Raw genomic sequence first — 15,421 nt, 5'->3', positions numbered from 1 at the left:
AAATTGAATTTGGTTGATACACGGCATGCATTCAGCACAAGATTACCTTGAAAGCACTGATTATAGTACGTACTCCTCACAGCGCAGCATGCAGATAGATTATTCAGCCTTCACCTGAATGCCCCTTCCATTCGCTATATGTAACTATGCAGATGAAGATGCAGGCAAACGGCCCAAGCATCAGCTACTACTCTGCTGTTGCCGGTCACTGTCCCCATCTCAACAACAAACAACAAACACTTCACTGAATATATATCCACCTCCACACATCCTGCTTACAATAACCACCAGGGTCAAATTTCTCGTACCCTAACCGAGAACATCATCCCCGCACAGTTAATAAGAACATCTCATGCATGCCTCTCTTTTCCAGAGAGATGAACCCATCACAGGAGAACATGAGCTACGCCACCCTTCCATGTTTCAACTCACCATCACAACAGTTCTTTCTTCCATTTTGTCCAACAAAATAAGGAATCACATCTATCATCATCCCTAGCTTGCGCCAAGGACTACCCACTACGCATAACAACATATTATCGACTGTACATCAACTGCCCTTTTCAAAGTTTTGCCCAAAAAGCTGTACATTGAGTATCTCTTTTGTACAATTCTTCATTGAGGCTACCTCTCTACAAACTAAGCACTCAACATCCATCCCCTCAGGTAAAAAAGAACACTCGACTCACCACATGAGCTCCCCTCGACTCCAAACCACATCATAACGTACGCCACCAGACTTGTACAGTTTCCAGACCTGCCATATCACCAGAAATTTTAGTCAGACAAGGTAATTTTTCAGACAATATAGCACATACATGCAAAATCACCCATACCCATAAGCAGTCCAGCCATAAAAGGCCTATGCAATGTTCAGCTGGCAGCCATGCAGCCAACCAGATTTTAAGCTAAATAAACTCTAATCCATCAGTGATCAATCATGAAACTATATTTCAGGCTGAGAAACTAATTGTCAACTGCCGTAACCAACCCTGAAATCAGCGACAAGTGCAGCCATGAATTAAAAGAGACCAAACAAAGGACCTTGGGATTAGTGCCTTAAATACGAATAAGACAGCAACGGGCATGCTCACACCGTTTATTCCCCTGACTATAGAAATCAACCAAATTCATAAACACACGAAACCAATGTAATCTTGAAGCTTCAACTAATCTTCCACGGGTACATGTAACAAACTTGACCTAAAAAGAGGACATATAAAACTGGAAGCACCAATTCTAGTGTTCAAGAAGTTCAAAGGGTCATTCAGAAACAAGTCAGTCGAAACATACTCAAATCAATCTTCCCCAGGCTACAGAATTATATTATTCTTTTACCGTGTCCTACAGGGCCAAACACCCCACAGCTCTTCTCTTTATTCAGAAAAAGTACAGAACTATATCCAACAACTTAATACACAAACATAAAAGATTGTCACAGTTAAGCAATCTTTCTGCGACTTGACATGTATAATTTGACTTATCAAGAAAAAGGATGCCTATTTCTAATTTGCACATATAAACTGGAAGGAGCAAGTGTGTACAGCATTTAGACAAATCTGCGTATCACTGGGAATTAGGTAGCCAGCACCCAATACTCACTTCGCAGGAACAAAAATACTCAAAAATAAATAGGAAATAATCACAAAGTCAATATACATCATGGAAAGATAGAACAGCACAAAATCAGATCTGAAGTATGAAGACACACAGTACAGTTCCTAGATTTTATAACTCCCAGGATTCAGTCAGTTTGCTGTCCATTGTAACTACCCAGCACCTACTACCCACTTCGTACGAATACAAAAATACTTGAAAGTCCACTGGAAAATAACCACAAAATTAATTAGAAATCATGCTCATCACAGGAAATCTTGAGCAGAACCAAATCAGAAGATACATAGCAGAATTTCTAAAATTTCATAATTCCCAGTTTCTCACTGATCTATATACTTCTAACAGATCAGTTTTCCATGGTTATGAATCACATAAGAATACCGGAAGCACATATTGCCCCTTCAAAACTAAGAATCTACCTTGTATGCCTATTTTATTTCCATTAAATTGTTTCTCTCAATGCAAGTTGTACTGTAAATTTGCACTATTTACTTAGACTAGAATAACTGAAAACCAGTTTGTACAGGGCTTATAAGTTATAACTAGTGCACCTTTTTGGGAAACAAATACAGATTTAGTGTCCCTATGGGCACCACACATCCATTTCTTGAAGAGCAAATGCACTATTTGAAATGTCTATGATGCAGTATATACCATGCATGCACAGAGAGTTTGAAGGGCCAATACGTTGAAATATAGACTAGAAAATGGAAAGAAAAAAAACAAGCATTGCACGGAAAAGTGCTTATTTAATGTTGGTGATATAAGACCTCCCGCAGTGGGTAGTATCATAAGTTAGTATCATGCATACGATACTACTGTTTGATACTACCTCCGCAATGCATAGTATCATAAGATTAGTATCTTATAAATGAGCTTATTTATTGCCATGCATGACATATAGCAGCATAGCATTTATTATGATATGGTATCATGGTAGGATACTCAACCCTCTCTTTCTTCATTTAATTCTATGCCACCTCACCAAAAATGCTTATTTGGCATGCATGATACTAGCTATGATACTAGCTATGATACTCCCACTGCAGGAGGCCTAAGGTGTGGACAAATTTGGCATATCTGTACTATAAATAATAATTGAATAGCTCAAAATTTATCACAGGCGCCCAATAGGGCACCAGGTAATTTCCACTGGAATGAATACCAGCATACAGCAATAACAACCGATCTATGGAAACTAAAATGATGTCCGCATAAACCCATAGTTTTAGCCTTGTCTGCTAACACATAACTGGATAGGAGAGATGTATAAGTTTATCTAAAGAGCAAACTCACAGTGCTTAGAGAATAAGAGTAAGCACGGTACTTTAGCTTTTCTGTTTTCACTTAGATTTATCTAGCTTAAACTTGATATGTGTTGCACAGTAGGCACAACAGTCCAGGTACAGCAAACTGCAGAAAGTACCATAGATACCATCAGTATGCCCTTGTATATATAAGTTCCCAATATTTTACTATAAGAGCTGATACTTATGTCTAACACACCGTCTGAGCAAAATACATTGACCGCAGTTTGCACTCCTCAAAGAAACACACCACAAGCAACATCTAAATGAACAAGAGAGTACTAGTCTCATGTAAAACATGCGCTTACACTAAGAGCAATTAGTCTGCTGGATGCCGCTGTCAAGACTAATTACAATGTAAAATGTCCATTCCAATTACTAACATCAGATCTCATCATTACTCCCCAGGCAAAAGTACATCCTCATCGCGGAACAGGCTAACATAAGCACCTCTTGTTGCATCCCCATTTAAAATGGCTCCCAACGTCTCCAATTTCCCATGTCAAAACCTGTATGTGAAGAACTGAGAAGTCAACTCAACCACAGTACTAGATAGATGGAAGTGCCGTAGACAACTAATCTAAAGATCAGTGAAGATAACAAAGGAACAAATAGAAAAGTGATATTCCCTCTGGTTCCAATTACTTGTCTTAGATTTGTCTAGATGCGGATGTATCTAACACTAAAACATGTCTAGATAAATTCATATCTAGACAAATCCAAGACAAGTAATATGAACCGGAGGGAGTACAAAGTGTCAACAGAGAGGAGATTACCGCATAGTTAATTATACAAGTTCATCCAGAAGGCCTCCAGCAATTAAGTGCATGAATATCAGGCTTGGCTGGCAGCATGTGAGGAACAACATGGCCTGTCAAAAAAACAAAAATAGAAACAAAAGGATTAAAAATAAAAATAAATAGAAGGAAAGATATAACTTATATACATCAAATGATTATTTAACGAAATTCACAAGATTAGCTGACAAGGAGGCATCACAGCACAATGGGTACATAGTATCTACTCCCTCCGTTCCTAAATATAAGTCTTTTAGAGATTCCACTAGAGACTACATACGGGTATATATAGACATACTCCCTCCGATCCATTTTTTCTCTGCTTCTAACTTTTTTCCATTTTTTCCCGTATAGTCTACATGTTGCCTGTTTTCAGCGGCCTTTACCAGATCTGCCACTAATAATTCACTTCGCATGCAACGCCTGCAGTTAATTCATCTCCCTAATTTACTCGCCTCCCACGCGGTTATTGGCCGCTTGCCTCTCATGAGTAGAGAGAAAGCTGTTGCATGCAGAGAAATAGCCAGGTATGCGCGCATGCTTGCAGGCAAACCAATCAACTGCATGCACGGTTAAAGCAACGCAGCTTTTACTCCATGCAAATAGAATCCACGCGAGGGCAAATTTGTCCAGAAAAAAGTGAGCGCAGTTGTCCTTGGTATGCGGGATTGAAGTTATACGCAGAGAAAAATGGATCGGAGGGAGTACTTTAGAGTGTAGATTCACTCATATTGCTTCGTATGTAGTCCGTAGTAGAATCTCTAAAAAGACTTATATTTAGGAACGGAGGGAGTAGTTATCAATGGATCTTACTAAGTTTCATTAAGACTCATTTGAATGCGCAAGCTATCAGAAGGAAAAAATAGTGACAATGTGAACTTTAAGAAGCCAAAAACCTGGATGTGGTGCTCCAGATGGCAAATGGTTAAGTACAGCATGTTGATGACTCATTGAATTCATTGAAGATCTGTCAATGTTCGACCTCGGATATCCTATCAGAAAAGTGAATCATTATCATCTCAAGTTTCTCAAATATAAGATAAATAAACCAGGTTACAGGCAAACATACCATCCTGCATGAATGACCCATCTGAGCAAGATAATGATCTGCCACCTGGTAACCAAGTATTATGCTGGTCATCTGGACTGAAGTTACCAGATGCCATTCGCCACTGTTCTTCCGATGTATACTGGCTTTGGCTATTTGGAAAGGCTTGTACACCATAAGAATTGCATGGAGGTGGTACAGATTGTTGGCCCATGGGGTTCATGTGTGTGTGATGAGCATGGGGATGAACTGGTGGTGTTTGTGCCGATGGAAAAGCACTGAAAGCCCCTTGATGAAAAGATACACCAGACTGAAACTGATAATTACCATTAGAAGCTTGCTGTGGCAGAAAGATATTGTTGCTTGCATAATCTGGTGGCAATGATGGCACATAATTAACTGGAGCTTGTGCATTCACTGGTCCAGCAGGCATAAAGTTCGGCGTATTTCCAACACCTTGAATTGATGAATTTCCTGTTAGGTGGTTACCCTGCATCCAAAAATCTTTATTATTAAACCAAGAACAAAACAGGGCCTGCTAAATAAAGTAAGTTGAAAAACAATTACATTGGGAGGCCTAAAATATTCTGGCACGGCATGCTGATAACCCAGTGATGATGGAGATGACAGAACAGGTGGCGGGATTGAAGGATGAGGAGGTGGTGGAGCAGGCTGTGGAGGTGGTCCAGATGGCAGGGGTGGCGGTGGAGGTGGCGAAGATGGTGAAAGTGGTGGTGGCGGCGGAGGTGGTGTAGCAGGTGGTGGTGAAGGGGGCAAAGGAGGTGGGGGAGGCGGTGAATCCAATGGAAGAGGTGGAGGGCCCTCAGGTAAAGGCTGGGGAGGTAGTGAATCCAATGGAAGTGGTGGAGGGCCCTCAGGTAGAGGGGGGAGCTCGTACTGATTAGTCAATGCCCCCTCTGAACCTGCTTCCTGCCTAGAATCATGCTCAATCAGGGCAGATCTCTCTATCTGCTGACTGTTCCTTGGTAAAACTGAAGCATCTTCCATTACAGCATCACTAGTTGCACTTTCTAGTACCGTCATGTGTTCCTCAACAGAATTTGGAGCAATAATCTCTTCACTTTCTTTTATCCCACCCCTTCCAACTCGCAGTGAAATAACTGGTAACGACCCATCAATCCGAGGGAAATCCTCATCATTTACAAAGACAGTTGATGATAATATTCCAGAGAACTCAATGGTTGTATTACTGCACAAACCACAAAAATGAAAACACGACATATGTCAACAATGAGTTGAATTAAGATGATACCACACATACAGCCACTAAAATCTCAAGGAACTCCACTTCATAAGTTCCAGCACAGAGGTAGGTGAACAAAATCAGCTGACACACTTGGATTGTTGGAACATATAATGAAGGCCCTAGAGTACCTAAGGGCCTTACTGTGGTCAAAGCATGTGGTCAAAGTACGATACAGATATGGTTGTACATGATTTTACAGAACAGCAACCAGTTAAGTATAAAACACAGTTCCTTGTTTTATGTCTTGAGCAGAACATGTATCTGTCTATCTGACACAAAGACTGCTGAGTTTACTGGCTTTCTTATAAAATGAGAGGTGTCAGTGACACCGTTTCATGTGTCATGGATCTTGATAGGGATAAGGGTTGAAAGACAAGTGGTGTAGGCTATTCACCTCATCTAACCATCACCGGGCCTAATCACCATCATGGTAGTGACATTCTGAAGCTTAGTTGACTTATTGAGTCTTCGTTCAGTAATTAATACACATAGCCTTTATCGAGGCAAGTGAATTGATTCACAAGCCAGATCACAACTAGAGACCAAACCATAACTATATCTTCCTAAACTTAAAAGACCCAGCCACGCCCAACACGGATATAACTTGATTTGCTCGCTCTTATTTTCTCTAACATACCCTATCCTATACCTTCCTGTACGCTCTTATTTTCTCTAACATACCCTATCCTATACCTTCCTGTATGCCCATACAAGGCCGCCAGCATGCCCATACAAGGCCTCTGCTGCACCACCTGCCTCAGTCACCTGCCATCGCCATCCGCCTTCGAGCTCAACCATTGTGAGCTCTCAAACGGGCACTGCTGGTGAAAAGTAAAGGAAAAACTATGACCCAATGATGGGTGGGTTCCACCTGTCATTATCTATGTAGACAAGAAAATAGGGTGGAGGTATTTGTAGTCCGCTGGTGGAAGAGCACAAACAGTGATCTCCCATTATATAAGGACTCGCTCGCCCTATATTCCTGGAGATGCTCTGAAATGGTTCATTAAGTGGTACTCATTATAGATTTAAAATATTTGTTAAGGAACCCATCATAGAAACTTGTAAAACCAGTTATACTGAGTTTTTTAAAATGGAAGTTAGACTGAGTTACAAAGCTAGTACGTAACCCTGCTCTCCTTTCTTTTTCAGTTTTATGTCTTGACTTGTGTATCCAAGACCAAATGTGGCTTTGACCATTGCCTTTATGTAATTTCCTATTCATATTATTATATTAAATTAATAGAACAATAACTTCCGATGACAAAGCTAGTACATAGTCCTGTACCTTCCCTTGAGAGTTTTAACCATAATGGTGGCCTGGTGTCAGGTTTAATTGTAAGGGTTCTAAAACATCAAATAAAAAAGGACAAAGAGTATATCAGTTATCAGATCACATAATACCTCCCATATTCATCAACAAGCATGTCATCCATCTCCCTAATAGGATCATCAACAGAACGCTCAGCTCGGGACGGTCGCCTGAGCAGGAAACCAGCGTGTGTGTTATCATTTGGCACCTCTATGTCATTCATGTATTTTCGCAATACAGTTTCTGGCATAATCTTTCTCTCTAGCCACAGTCTTAAAACCTACAAAGCAAATGGACAGAAATGAAAATTGTCTGTGGAAATAACAACTAAAATTTGTGTATTAAAGTTGGTACTTTGAGGCACTGGCGTCGGTTTTCACGAGCACCAGCTACAGGTGGAGCAGCAGCACTCAAAAGACGAGGTAATGCAGCTTGAACACTGGGAATATATGAAGCCCCAGCAACGCCTAAGTAATCAAAAATCAGGTAATTAAATCTTGGGCTTAAAGAAATGCATAGTTCTGTGAATTGCTGCAACATAATACAAAGAGAACTTACCTTTCTGAGAGTGAGAACACTGTGTTATGGAGTCCAAAAGAAAAAGGAGATCAACTTTGCGATGCAAATTAGGCTCATTCTCAATTTTCCTTACGAGAAGCTCAACAATCTGATGACATATGATGAATTAAATTAATAGGGGTACTTTGCTTGTGATGAAAAGGCAATGCTGATGGCATGTGGGTTAATGAATGTACATGATCGAAAAATGTGTGTGTGTCTATGAATGCATGTGTGGGTGTGGGTGTGCAGGGGTACCTCTTCAGCAATGCCATGTTTCGAGCACTCAATTGCATGACGTGTAGCACGACCTATACTATCCTTTGTCCTCGATAGTGTCTCTATCATTCCCTCCAGGGCATCACGTGCAATTGCTGCATCAGTACCACCACCCAGTGAACCGCTGGATTGCTTAGGTTTCGGACTCTTTTCATGTTCATGGTCAGTTTCTGCTGGCTTTTTCAGATCAACTCGATGACCAGGTTCACAGATGGAATCCTGAGATTGCATGACGTCACCCTCTGAAATAGCATTTCTTGATGCAGACGGAATGTGAAAAACAGGACTAGGACTTAGTCCAGGCAAGCCATACGCTGCAGAAGCAAGAACAGCATTGTGTGGAGAAGAGCCATCAGAATTTCCTTGACCAGAGGCAAGATGGTTTCTCCTTGCTTGAGCAGCTGCAATAAGATCCTTAATTGACTTGTCAGAGTCAGCATTAGACTCAGCGAAATCTGCTTTATCAACAAAATTTGATCTGCATAAGAGGAAATTGCAACATCAACAAAGTGCATAGCTAACCATGTATGAACGTAGACAAAAAAAAAACATAAGAAAGAAACTTATAGCAAATTAAAAGCAGTATACCTGTCCTCTTTAGAGTGATCCAGCTTCCCGCTTCGTTCATCTGACAAAGTGGCACTTAACCTATTCTCAACAGTCATAGCTATCTGTGTGCTGGGCTTAGCTTTAACCTTGGCATTTTCTGATTTAGACAGAAGTACATTCTTTTCTAAGGCAGCATGGCTTTGAGAATGGGAGTTCCCAGATGTCTGGTACACTGCTTTAGAAGAACTACCTTGCGGTCTCTTCACTTCAGATGATCCTGGATTTTTTAATTGGCCGGAGGATTTGCGATCTGCCGGGTTAATCTTGTTACCCAAAGCAGAAGAAGTATCAACTGAGATGGTCGCCGATTTTCTCCCAGTCATTTGTGGTCTAGCATGCACTTTACCTTGACTTGGTGAATAAATTGGCTCATGCTTCACAGGTGACCTCCCAACACTTCTGGGTTTCTCTTCTCTTGCCAAACCAGATTTTTTTGCAGAAACATTGCCAACTTGTGATGAAGGAATCCCCCGAGTACCTGTCTGATGGATCTTAACTGTTGGGGTTACATGAGTGGAGATTGATTTGGCCACAGTTTTATGAGGTGGGGTCCGTTGTTCTTCCTCCTCATCATCATCGAAACGACATGCTCTTCTCCTGGGTTGTGCCAATGGCCTACCAACACGTGAGCCATCCTCCTTCATGCTGGAGCCCTTCTTAGCAATTTCAAAAGCAGTTAACTTGGTTGCAGAACCAGGTGCCTGTTCCATCCGCTCAGAATGTGGCCTTGGCAGTGGTGATACAACTACACCTGATTTCCGTGTCCTGCCATCAGCAGTTACGGTCTCAGGAAATGTGTTGTTTCTGGCTCCCGCGGAAGTGGATTTCTCACTTTTCACAGAACTATCCTTTCCATTATCAACAGGTAACTTAAGTTCACTCTTTGCCCCTGTCTTAACTGCTTCATTGGCTCTGTCTACTAGTTTTGGCCTCTTTGCCGGACGCATATCACTGCTACCCTCCGGCTTGCGCTGACCACTACCAGGTACAGATTTCTTATTGGAAGACAAGACAACAGGTGATTTTCCAGTCAACTGCTTGTTAGGCTTGTCAAGCATTACTTTGTTAGGGCCCCTTCTCTCCGATTTGTCTGTAAGTGATTGTTTCATCCTCGGTTTCAGCTTTTTAAATCCTCCGCTCTCTTTGTCAGCACTATTGGTTGGTACAGTATCAGGTAGAGCCTCAGGAGTAGACCTCCCAGAAATGCCAGTGCCATCGGCATGCTTGTTTTCCTCCCTGTCAGCATTCTTCAACTGCATCTTGGGTTTATCTTTCGTTGGCACTTCAAGGGCACAAACTATCTCTACATTACAGTCCAAAAGTACACCTTCAGTTGGATGGCCCTCTTTCCCAACTTTCTGGTCTTCAGTCTCTCTTCCTGAGAAGAGAGAGGTTGGTGAGCGTGCTTGTTCAAGGTCCATGTTGATAGCTGACTTCGATGTCACAGCTTTCTTTTTTTGGGGATGGTCAGAATCCTTTTCTACAGATTTTTTCCTATTAGTAACTGTTGAAAAAGTATCCTTTCTGTCATGACCACCATCTTTCACGTTCTCCTCAGTTCCTGAACCGTGCCTTAAAGTATTCAAGTTGTCCACAGAACTATCAACTTCCATTTGTTCAAGGTGCATGTCCATAGCTGATTTCGATGTGACAGGCTTCTTTTTCTTGGGAAGGTCAGAATCCTTTTCTGCAGGTTTTTTCCTATTAATACCTGTTGGCAAAATATCCTTTCTGTCATGACCACCATCTTTCATATTCTCCTCGGTTCCTGAACTGTGCCTTAAAGTATTCAAGTTGTCCACAGAACTATCAACTTCCATGTGTTCCACTCTTGGAATCTCACCATCATCAGGTGGCTTTACAAGGGATTCTGTAGGTTTCACACTCATATCAAGAGTTCGATCAGGCAACACACCATTGGCAGTTTCAGATGATTTTGGCAGCTCGTCATAGGCCTTGCATATCTCCACCAAGGCTTCTTCAAGACCTTTCGCATGTCTTTTTGGAAATCTTTTCTCTCGAGCTTGATTTACCAAGTCACTCTTCACCTCTTCTGTAAATGGCAGGAGATCTTGCAAAGCTAAAAAAGCACTGTCGGAGATATTCATTCATTAGCAATCAAGTAATTATTTTACTTTAGCCTTTAAAGAGTTGTCATAATAAGCTCAAAACAGCAAAGAGAACACAGGCATGGAAGACAGCAAGGGAAACACAAATCAATATTGTATCTAGACAAAATGGTGACACAGTTTTAAAGCAATTAAAGAAATACTCCACGTAGAAAATACCTTATAAGCTAAAGCAACCGACTGAATCAATCAAGTGGGGTAATTTAGTTGCTCTATTAGCACCAAAGTAACTTAAAGAGGTCTAAAGATCATTACCTACAACAATTTATTGAGAATAACATACTCAACATTATGTAGGTCCGTTTGCTGCACAGGCTCAAGTTACAATAGAATTAATAACATTCTCATTCTTACTATTTGGAAGAAAATGAAAGGCTGTAGGAGCGGTCAAGAGTACTTACGAATAATTGAAAACTAGAAATAAAGAGTGAGAATTTCATAATAAATCAATTAAAAGTAAAAAATACTGCTCTCATCTTTCAGTCTATGAAGAACTGTACCTCCTAGACTGACCTTGCACAACAATATGTAACCTTAGGTCATTGGTGGGGACAATAATCACAGGACTTAAACTTTTACACCAAAGGGATTTATTAGTATAGATATAGGATCTTCTATTCCTAAATAGGTACAACCCACTACCTATTTTTCCTAGCCATGCAGCTATGCCACATAAGCAAGTCATGCATGCATGTCATCTTCTACTATTCCTAAATAGCGACAACCCACTACCTATTTATCCTAGATATGCAATCATGCCACATAAGCAAATCATGCATGCAAGTTATAAATTATTATTTATTTATTTTGCAATACTCTATACATGCAGTGCTGTGACATCGTCAATTCATGCATGTTAGTCTAAGTTAATTTTTTACATTAGATTTTATACTGATAATATATGTTTGGGAAATTGTAGCATACCTATGTAGTTCACCCTTCCCGTTTTGTTAAAAACGACATCCTTTTAACTTAATTTATTTTTATTTTTATATGCTTCGTATTTTTTATTGTTTTAAGCTTAATTTGTTTCCGTTAGTTTTAGATGATTTTGTAGCAACTATTTATTTTGGGGCATCATCTAGTATATAGTAATCTACCCACCCAAGCCGAAAGTAAGATTAATTAACGCTCGGGTAAATAAAATAGGCAGGATTAAAAACTGTAACCTCTGCAGTACAAGAATTTATTTAAATCAGAATCAAATGATCGCCCTGTCCTCTGATTACAGAGTGTGGTGGTTGAGGCCTTAAATCTGCTCATCTATTTTTCCCTAGTACATAAGAAATATGTCGTCACTGTAGGAGACAGAGTAGTAATGTTCCCAAAGTAAAAAATGCGTAACTACTTACCCACTCATGGCATACCTTAACATGGATGAACTTAACGGAATTTGAGGCAACAGATTGGGTATAAATAACTAAATAACTACAAAAGAGTATTAGTGTCTCCTGCATGTGATCTCGGCTGTGTGATAAATGTAAAGAATACAAACAGAAAAAGGCAAGTATGAAGTGGCGCATTCATCAAGAGCGTGACGACGTTTGGCATTCATGTATCCGACATGTCATCCGCGATGGAATTGGCAGTTAGAATACCATTAAACATGGCGACAACAGGAGCTAGTAACTAATGACTAATGAGCACGATGAGGGTCTTAAATCTCTTAGCCAATAAATCATCAACGGTAGAATTGGCAGTTAGAATACCGTTAAACATGACGACAAAAGGAGCTAGTAACTAATGACTAATGAGCACGATAAGGGTCTTAAATCTCTTAGCCAATAAATCATCCACGGTAGAATTGGCAGTTAGAATACCGTTAAACATGACGACAAAAGGAGCTAGTAACTAATGATTAATGAGCACGATGAGGGTCTTAAATCTCTTAGCCAATAAATCATCCACGGTAGAATTGGCAGTTAGAATACCATTAAACATGACGACAAAAGGAGCTAGTAACTAATGAGCACGAGGACGGTCTTACATCTCTTATACGATAAATCATCCACGGTAGAATTGGCAGTTAGAATACCATTAAACATAGCGACAAAAGGAGCTAGCAACTAATGAGTGCAAGGACGGTCTTAAATCTATTATCCAACAAATCATCCACAATAGAATTGGCAGTTAGAATACCGTTAAACATGGCGACAAAGGGAGCTAGTAACTAATGAGCACGAGGACGGTCTTACATCTCTTATATATGATAAATCATCCACGGTAGAATTGGCAGTTAGAATACCATTAAACATAGCGACAAAAGGAGCTAGTAACTAATGAGCGCAAGGACGGTCTTAAATCCCTTATCCAACAAATCATCCACAATAGAATTGGCAGTTAGAATACCGTTAAACATGGCGACAAAAGGAGCTAGTAACTAATGAGCACGAGGACGGTCTTACATCTCTTATATATGATAAATCATCCACGGTAGAATTGGCAGTTAGAATACCATTAAACATAACGACAAAAGGAGCTAGTAACTAATGAGCGCGAGGACGGTCTTAAATCTCTTATCCAAGAAATCATCAACGGTAGAATAGGCAGTTAGAATACCGTTAAACATGGCGACAAAAGGAGCTAGTAACTACTGAGCATGAGGAATTGAGGATGGTCTTACATCTCTTTGGTGCCAAAGAAGAGGACAAAGAACTTGCGCGGGGTGGGCTCCTGATTCCAATCCTCTGGCCTGCTCACCTGCATAGACAAGTAGCATTAACCCCCAAGACTGAAGCACATGTCAGTATCCTAGACATATCAAGATTCAGGCAGGCAGAGATGTGGCCAAGAAAGATGCAGAAAGGGAGGGAACTGGCTCGCTATGGGGGGAGAAAAACCCTAGGTAGCAGGCAGGGGAGGAGTGTAGGCTGGACCTTGGCTGGCCAGAAAGGGTAGCCCTTGACCTTGGCGAGGACGAGGTCCCCGAGCTGCGGCTCTCTGTTCCATTTGACGCTCTTGGCGCCCCGCCTTGCGACGGGAGCCATTGGGCGGTGAGGCCCTAGGCGCCCTTCTTCCCCAGCGTCCGCCCGCACCCCGTTGAAGAGGAGGGGCCAACGGGGGAACCCTAACCGGCGAGGGCCAGGGGAACCCTAGCAGCTCGCAGTGCGGCACGAAAGGAGACCCTAGTCGAAGGGAAGGGGGAGGGTAGCGGCGGCCGCCGTGAGGGTTCCTACAGCGGTGGGGGGAGGCGATGGCGGCGGCGGCGGCGGCGGCGATCGAATCCGTGCGGTGGTGGAGTGGATTACTGGGTTGCAACTGCGATTCGGAATCCTCCTCCCCTCCTCGCAATTTTCTCCCCTCTGCTCAATGTGGTGTGAATAACCAGACGATGTGAATAACCAGGAGGAGGGGGGGAAATCGCTCCTTTTTCTTCCGCCTGGACCTCGTGGAGGGGGAGAGGTGTCACGCCGGCGGCACGCCGCACGATCTGGATCAGACGGCCGCGGTAGGTTGTTGATGCGGCGCCGTTCGGTTTGGAGAACACCTGGGGCTTCCTTGTCTCTTTCCGGTACTCGTTTATGACGCTGGTGGTGCAAATACTTTCTCTACCAGCTCAGCGTTTTGTGTTTCTTCCTCTCTTTTTTTCCTTTTGGGCTAAGGACATGAACATAGACACCTTTGCCACAAGATGCCAACTTTACCTACTACAGTACTATGTTACATCAAAAATAAAAACTATTGTATTTCATCAAGATGAAAAGAAAGAAAAACACAAGGATGCAATTCGCCAACCAAAGGTGCAAATGGTAATCAAAACATATGGATTTAGATCTAGAACCAAGGTTGCGAGAGTTCGAATTACCTCCGTTCCTCGACAAAGTTGATGTTGATTTTGCTCATGGCCTTCGTCTTGCTTTATCATTCCACGAAGCGCCAACCATTGATAGGGATGAGCCGAAGTATACAAGTAGGAGGCGAGGATGTTTTGAAAGGTCGAATGCAACAATCCGGCAGTAAATACAGATGCTGGAGAAGGAGGGGAGAGGCGGTTAGGTGTACACTAGCTACGTCGGATGAATGTGGAGACCGGCTAGTGAGGTTGCGCCCCTAAATCGATCGTCGTGGTTGGGACCTATCGAAGAGCGAAGGGTTGTGGAGGAACGATGGAGGGGGGTGGCTTGATTAATATGTGAGGACTTTTTCTCTATTGGTATCTTAACTTATATAGCCACGTCGAAATATCTCACTATTGTCACTAGCCCAAAAGTGAACCGCACCGAAAACCGCTGCAGGCGCACATTGTTTTACGGAATACTCAGGTCTCTCTCCGGTTGGTGGACCTCAAATTGTTAAAATGTCGTCAAAAATGTAAATCATCAATATGTCATTGGTTTGGCCAGAACAAATCAGAAAAGGGGCACTTCGACATGATAAGATGTCGAGTCGAAATGACTCTCATGAGCTTTGAAGCGAGAACAAAAATATATGTAAAGGCATTTAGTCGAAATGACTCTCATTAGCATTTGAATACGGATGTTTTGCAACTAACACATTA

The 15,421-nt window shown here is 41.7% G+C and overlaps 1 protein-coding gene across 7 annotated transcripts; it reads right to left on the bottom strand.

Annotated features, from left to right (window-relative positions):
- Nucleotides 1-228: 228 nt before the first annotated feature.
- Nucleotides 229-15,046, bottom strand: LOC123408784 (ENHANCER OF AG-4 protein 2-like). Of its 7 annotated transcripts, XR_006612785.1 has the most exons (14): nt 13,800-14,272; nt 13,547-13,623; nt 8,774-10,885; nt 8,165-8,663; nt 7,907-8,015; nt 7,703-7,815; nt 7,441-7,628; nt 5,337-5,979; nt 4,791-5,259; nt 4,618-4,713; nt 3,701-3,795; nt 3,233-3,433; nt 837-992; nt 229-757 (listed from the first exon to the last, which is right to left on the bottom strand). XR_006612785.1 is itself a non-coding variant. In XM_045101829.1 (12 exons), the coding sequence occupies exons 1-11, from the start codon at nt 14,786-14,788 to the stop codon at nt 3,722-3,724; spliced, it is 4,440 nt and encodes a 1,479-aa protein (XP_044957764.1). In that variant the 5' UTR covers nt 14,789-15,046; the 3' UTR covers nt 3,041-3,433; nt 3,701-3,721. The 7 variants fall into 7 exon arrangements, 3 of the variants coding, with proteins under 3 accessions (XP_044957764.1, XP_044957762.1, XP_044957763.1); XR_006612784.1 differs by lacking the exon at nt 837-992; XR_006612786.1 differs by lacking the exon at nt 837-992 and having other exon boundaries at nt 3,308-3,433.
- Nucleotides 15,047-15,421: the final 375 nt, after the last annotated feature.

This window comes from Hordeum vulgare, chromosome 7H, assembly GCF_904849725.1.
Source record: "Hordeum vulgare subsp. vulgare chromosome 7H, MorexV3_pseudomolecules_assembly, whole genome shotgun sequence".
NCBI classification, from domain to species: Eukaryota; Viridiplantae; Streptophyta; class Magnoliopsida; order Poales; family Poaceae; genus Hordeum; species Hordeum vulgare.
Note: the sequence above shows the minus strand (reverse complement) of the source record. Positions and strands in the feature narration are given on the sequence as shown.

Bases quoted from the DNA above. Each gene is read 5' to 3' on its own strand.
- LOC123408784 (XM_045101827.1), bottom strand. From the start codon at position 13,910: ATGGCTCCCGTCGCAAGGCGGGGCGCCAAGAGCGTCAAATGGAACAGA. The intron at 5,260-5,336 runs GTAATTGTTTTT...TTTTGGATGCAG, and splicing joins AATATTTTAGGCCTCCCAAT to GGTAACCACCTAACAGGAAA. The intron at 4,714-4,790 runs GTATGTTTGCCT...CTTTTCTGATAG, and splicing joins TGGGTCATTCATGCAGGATG to GATATCCGAGGTCGAACATT.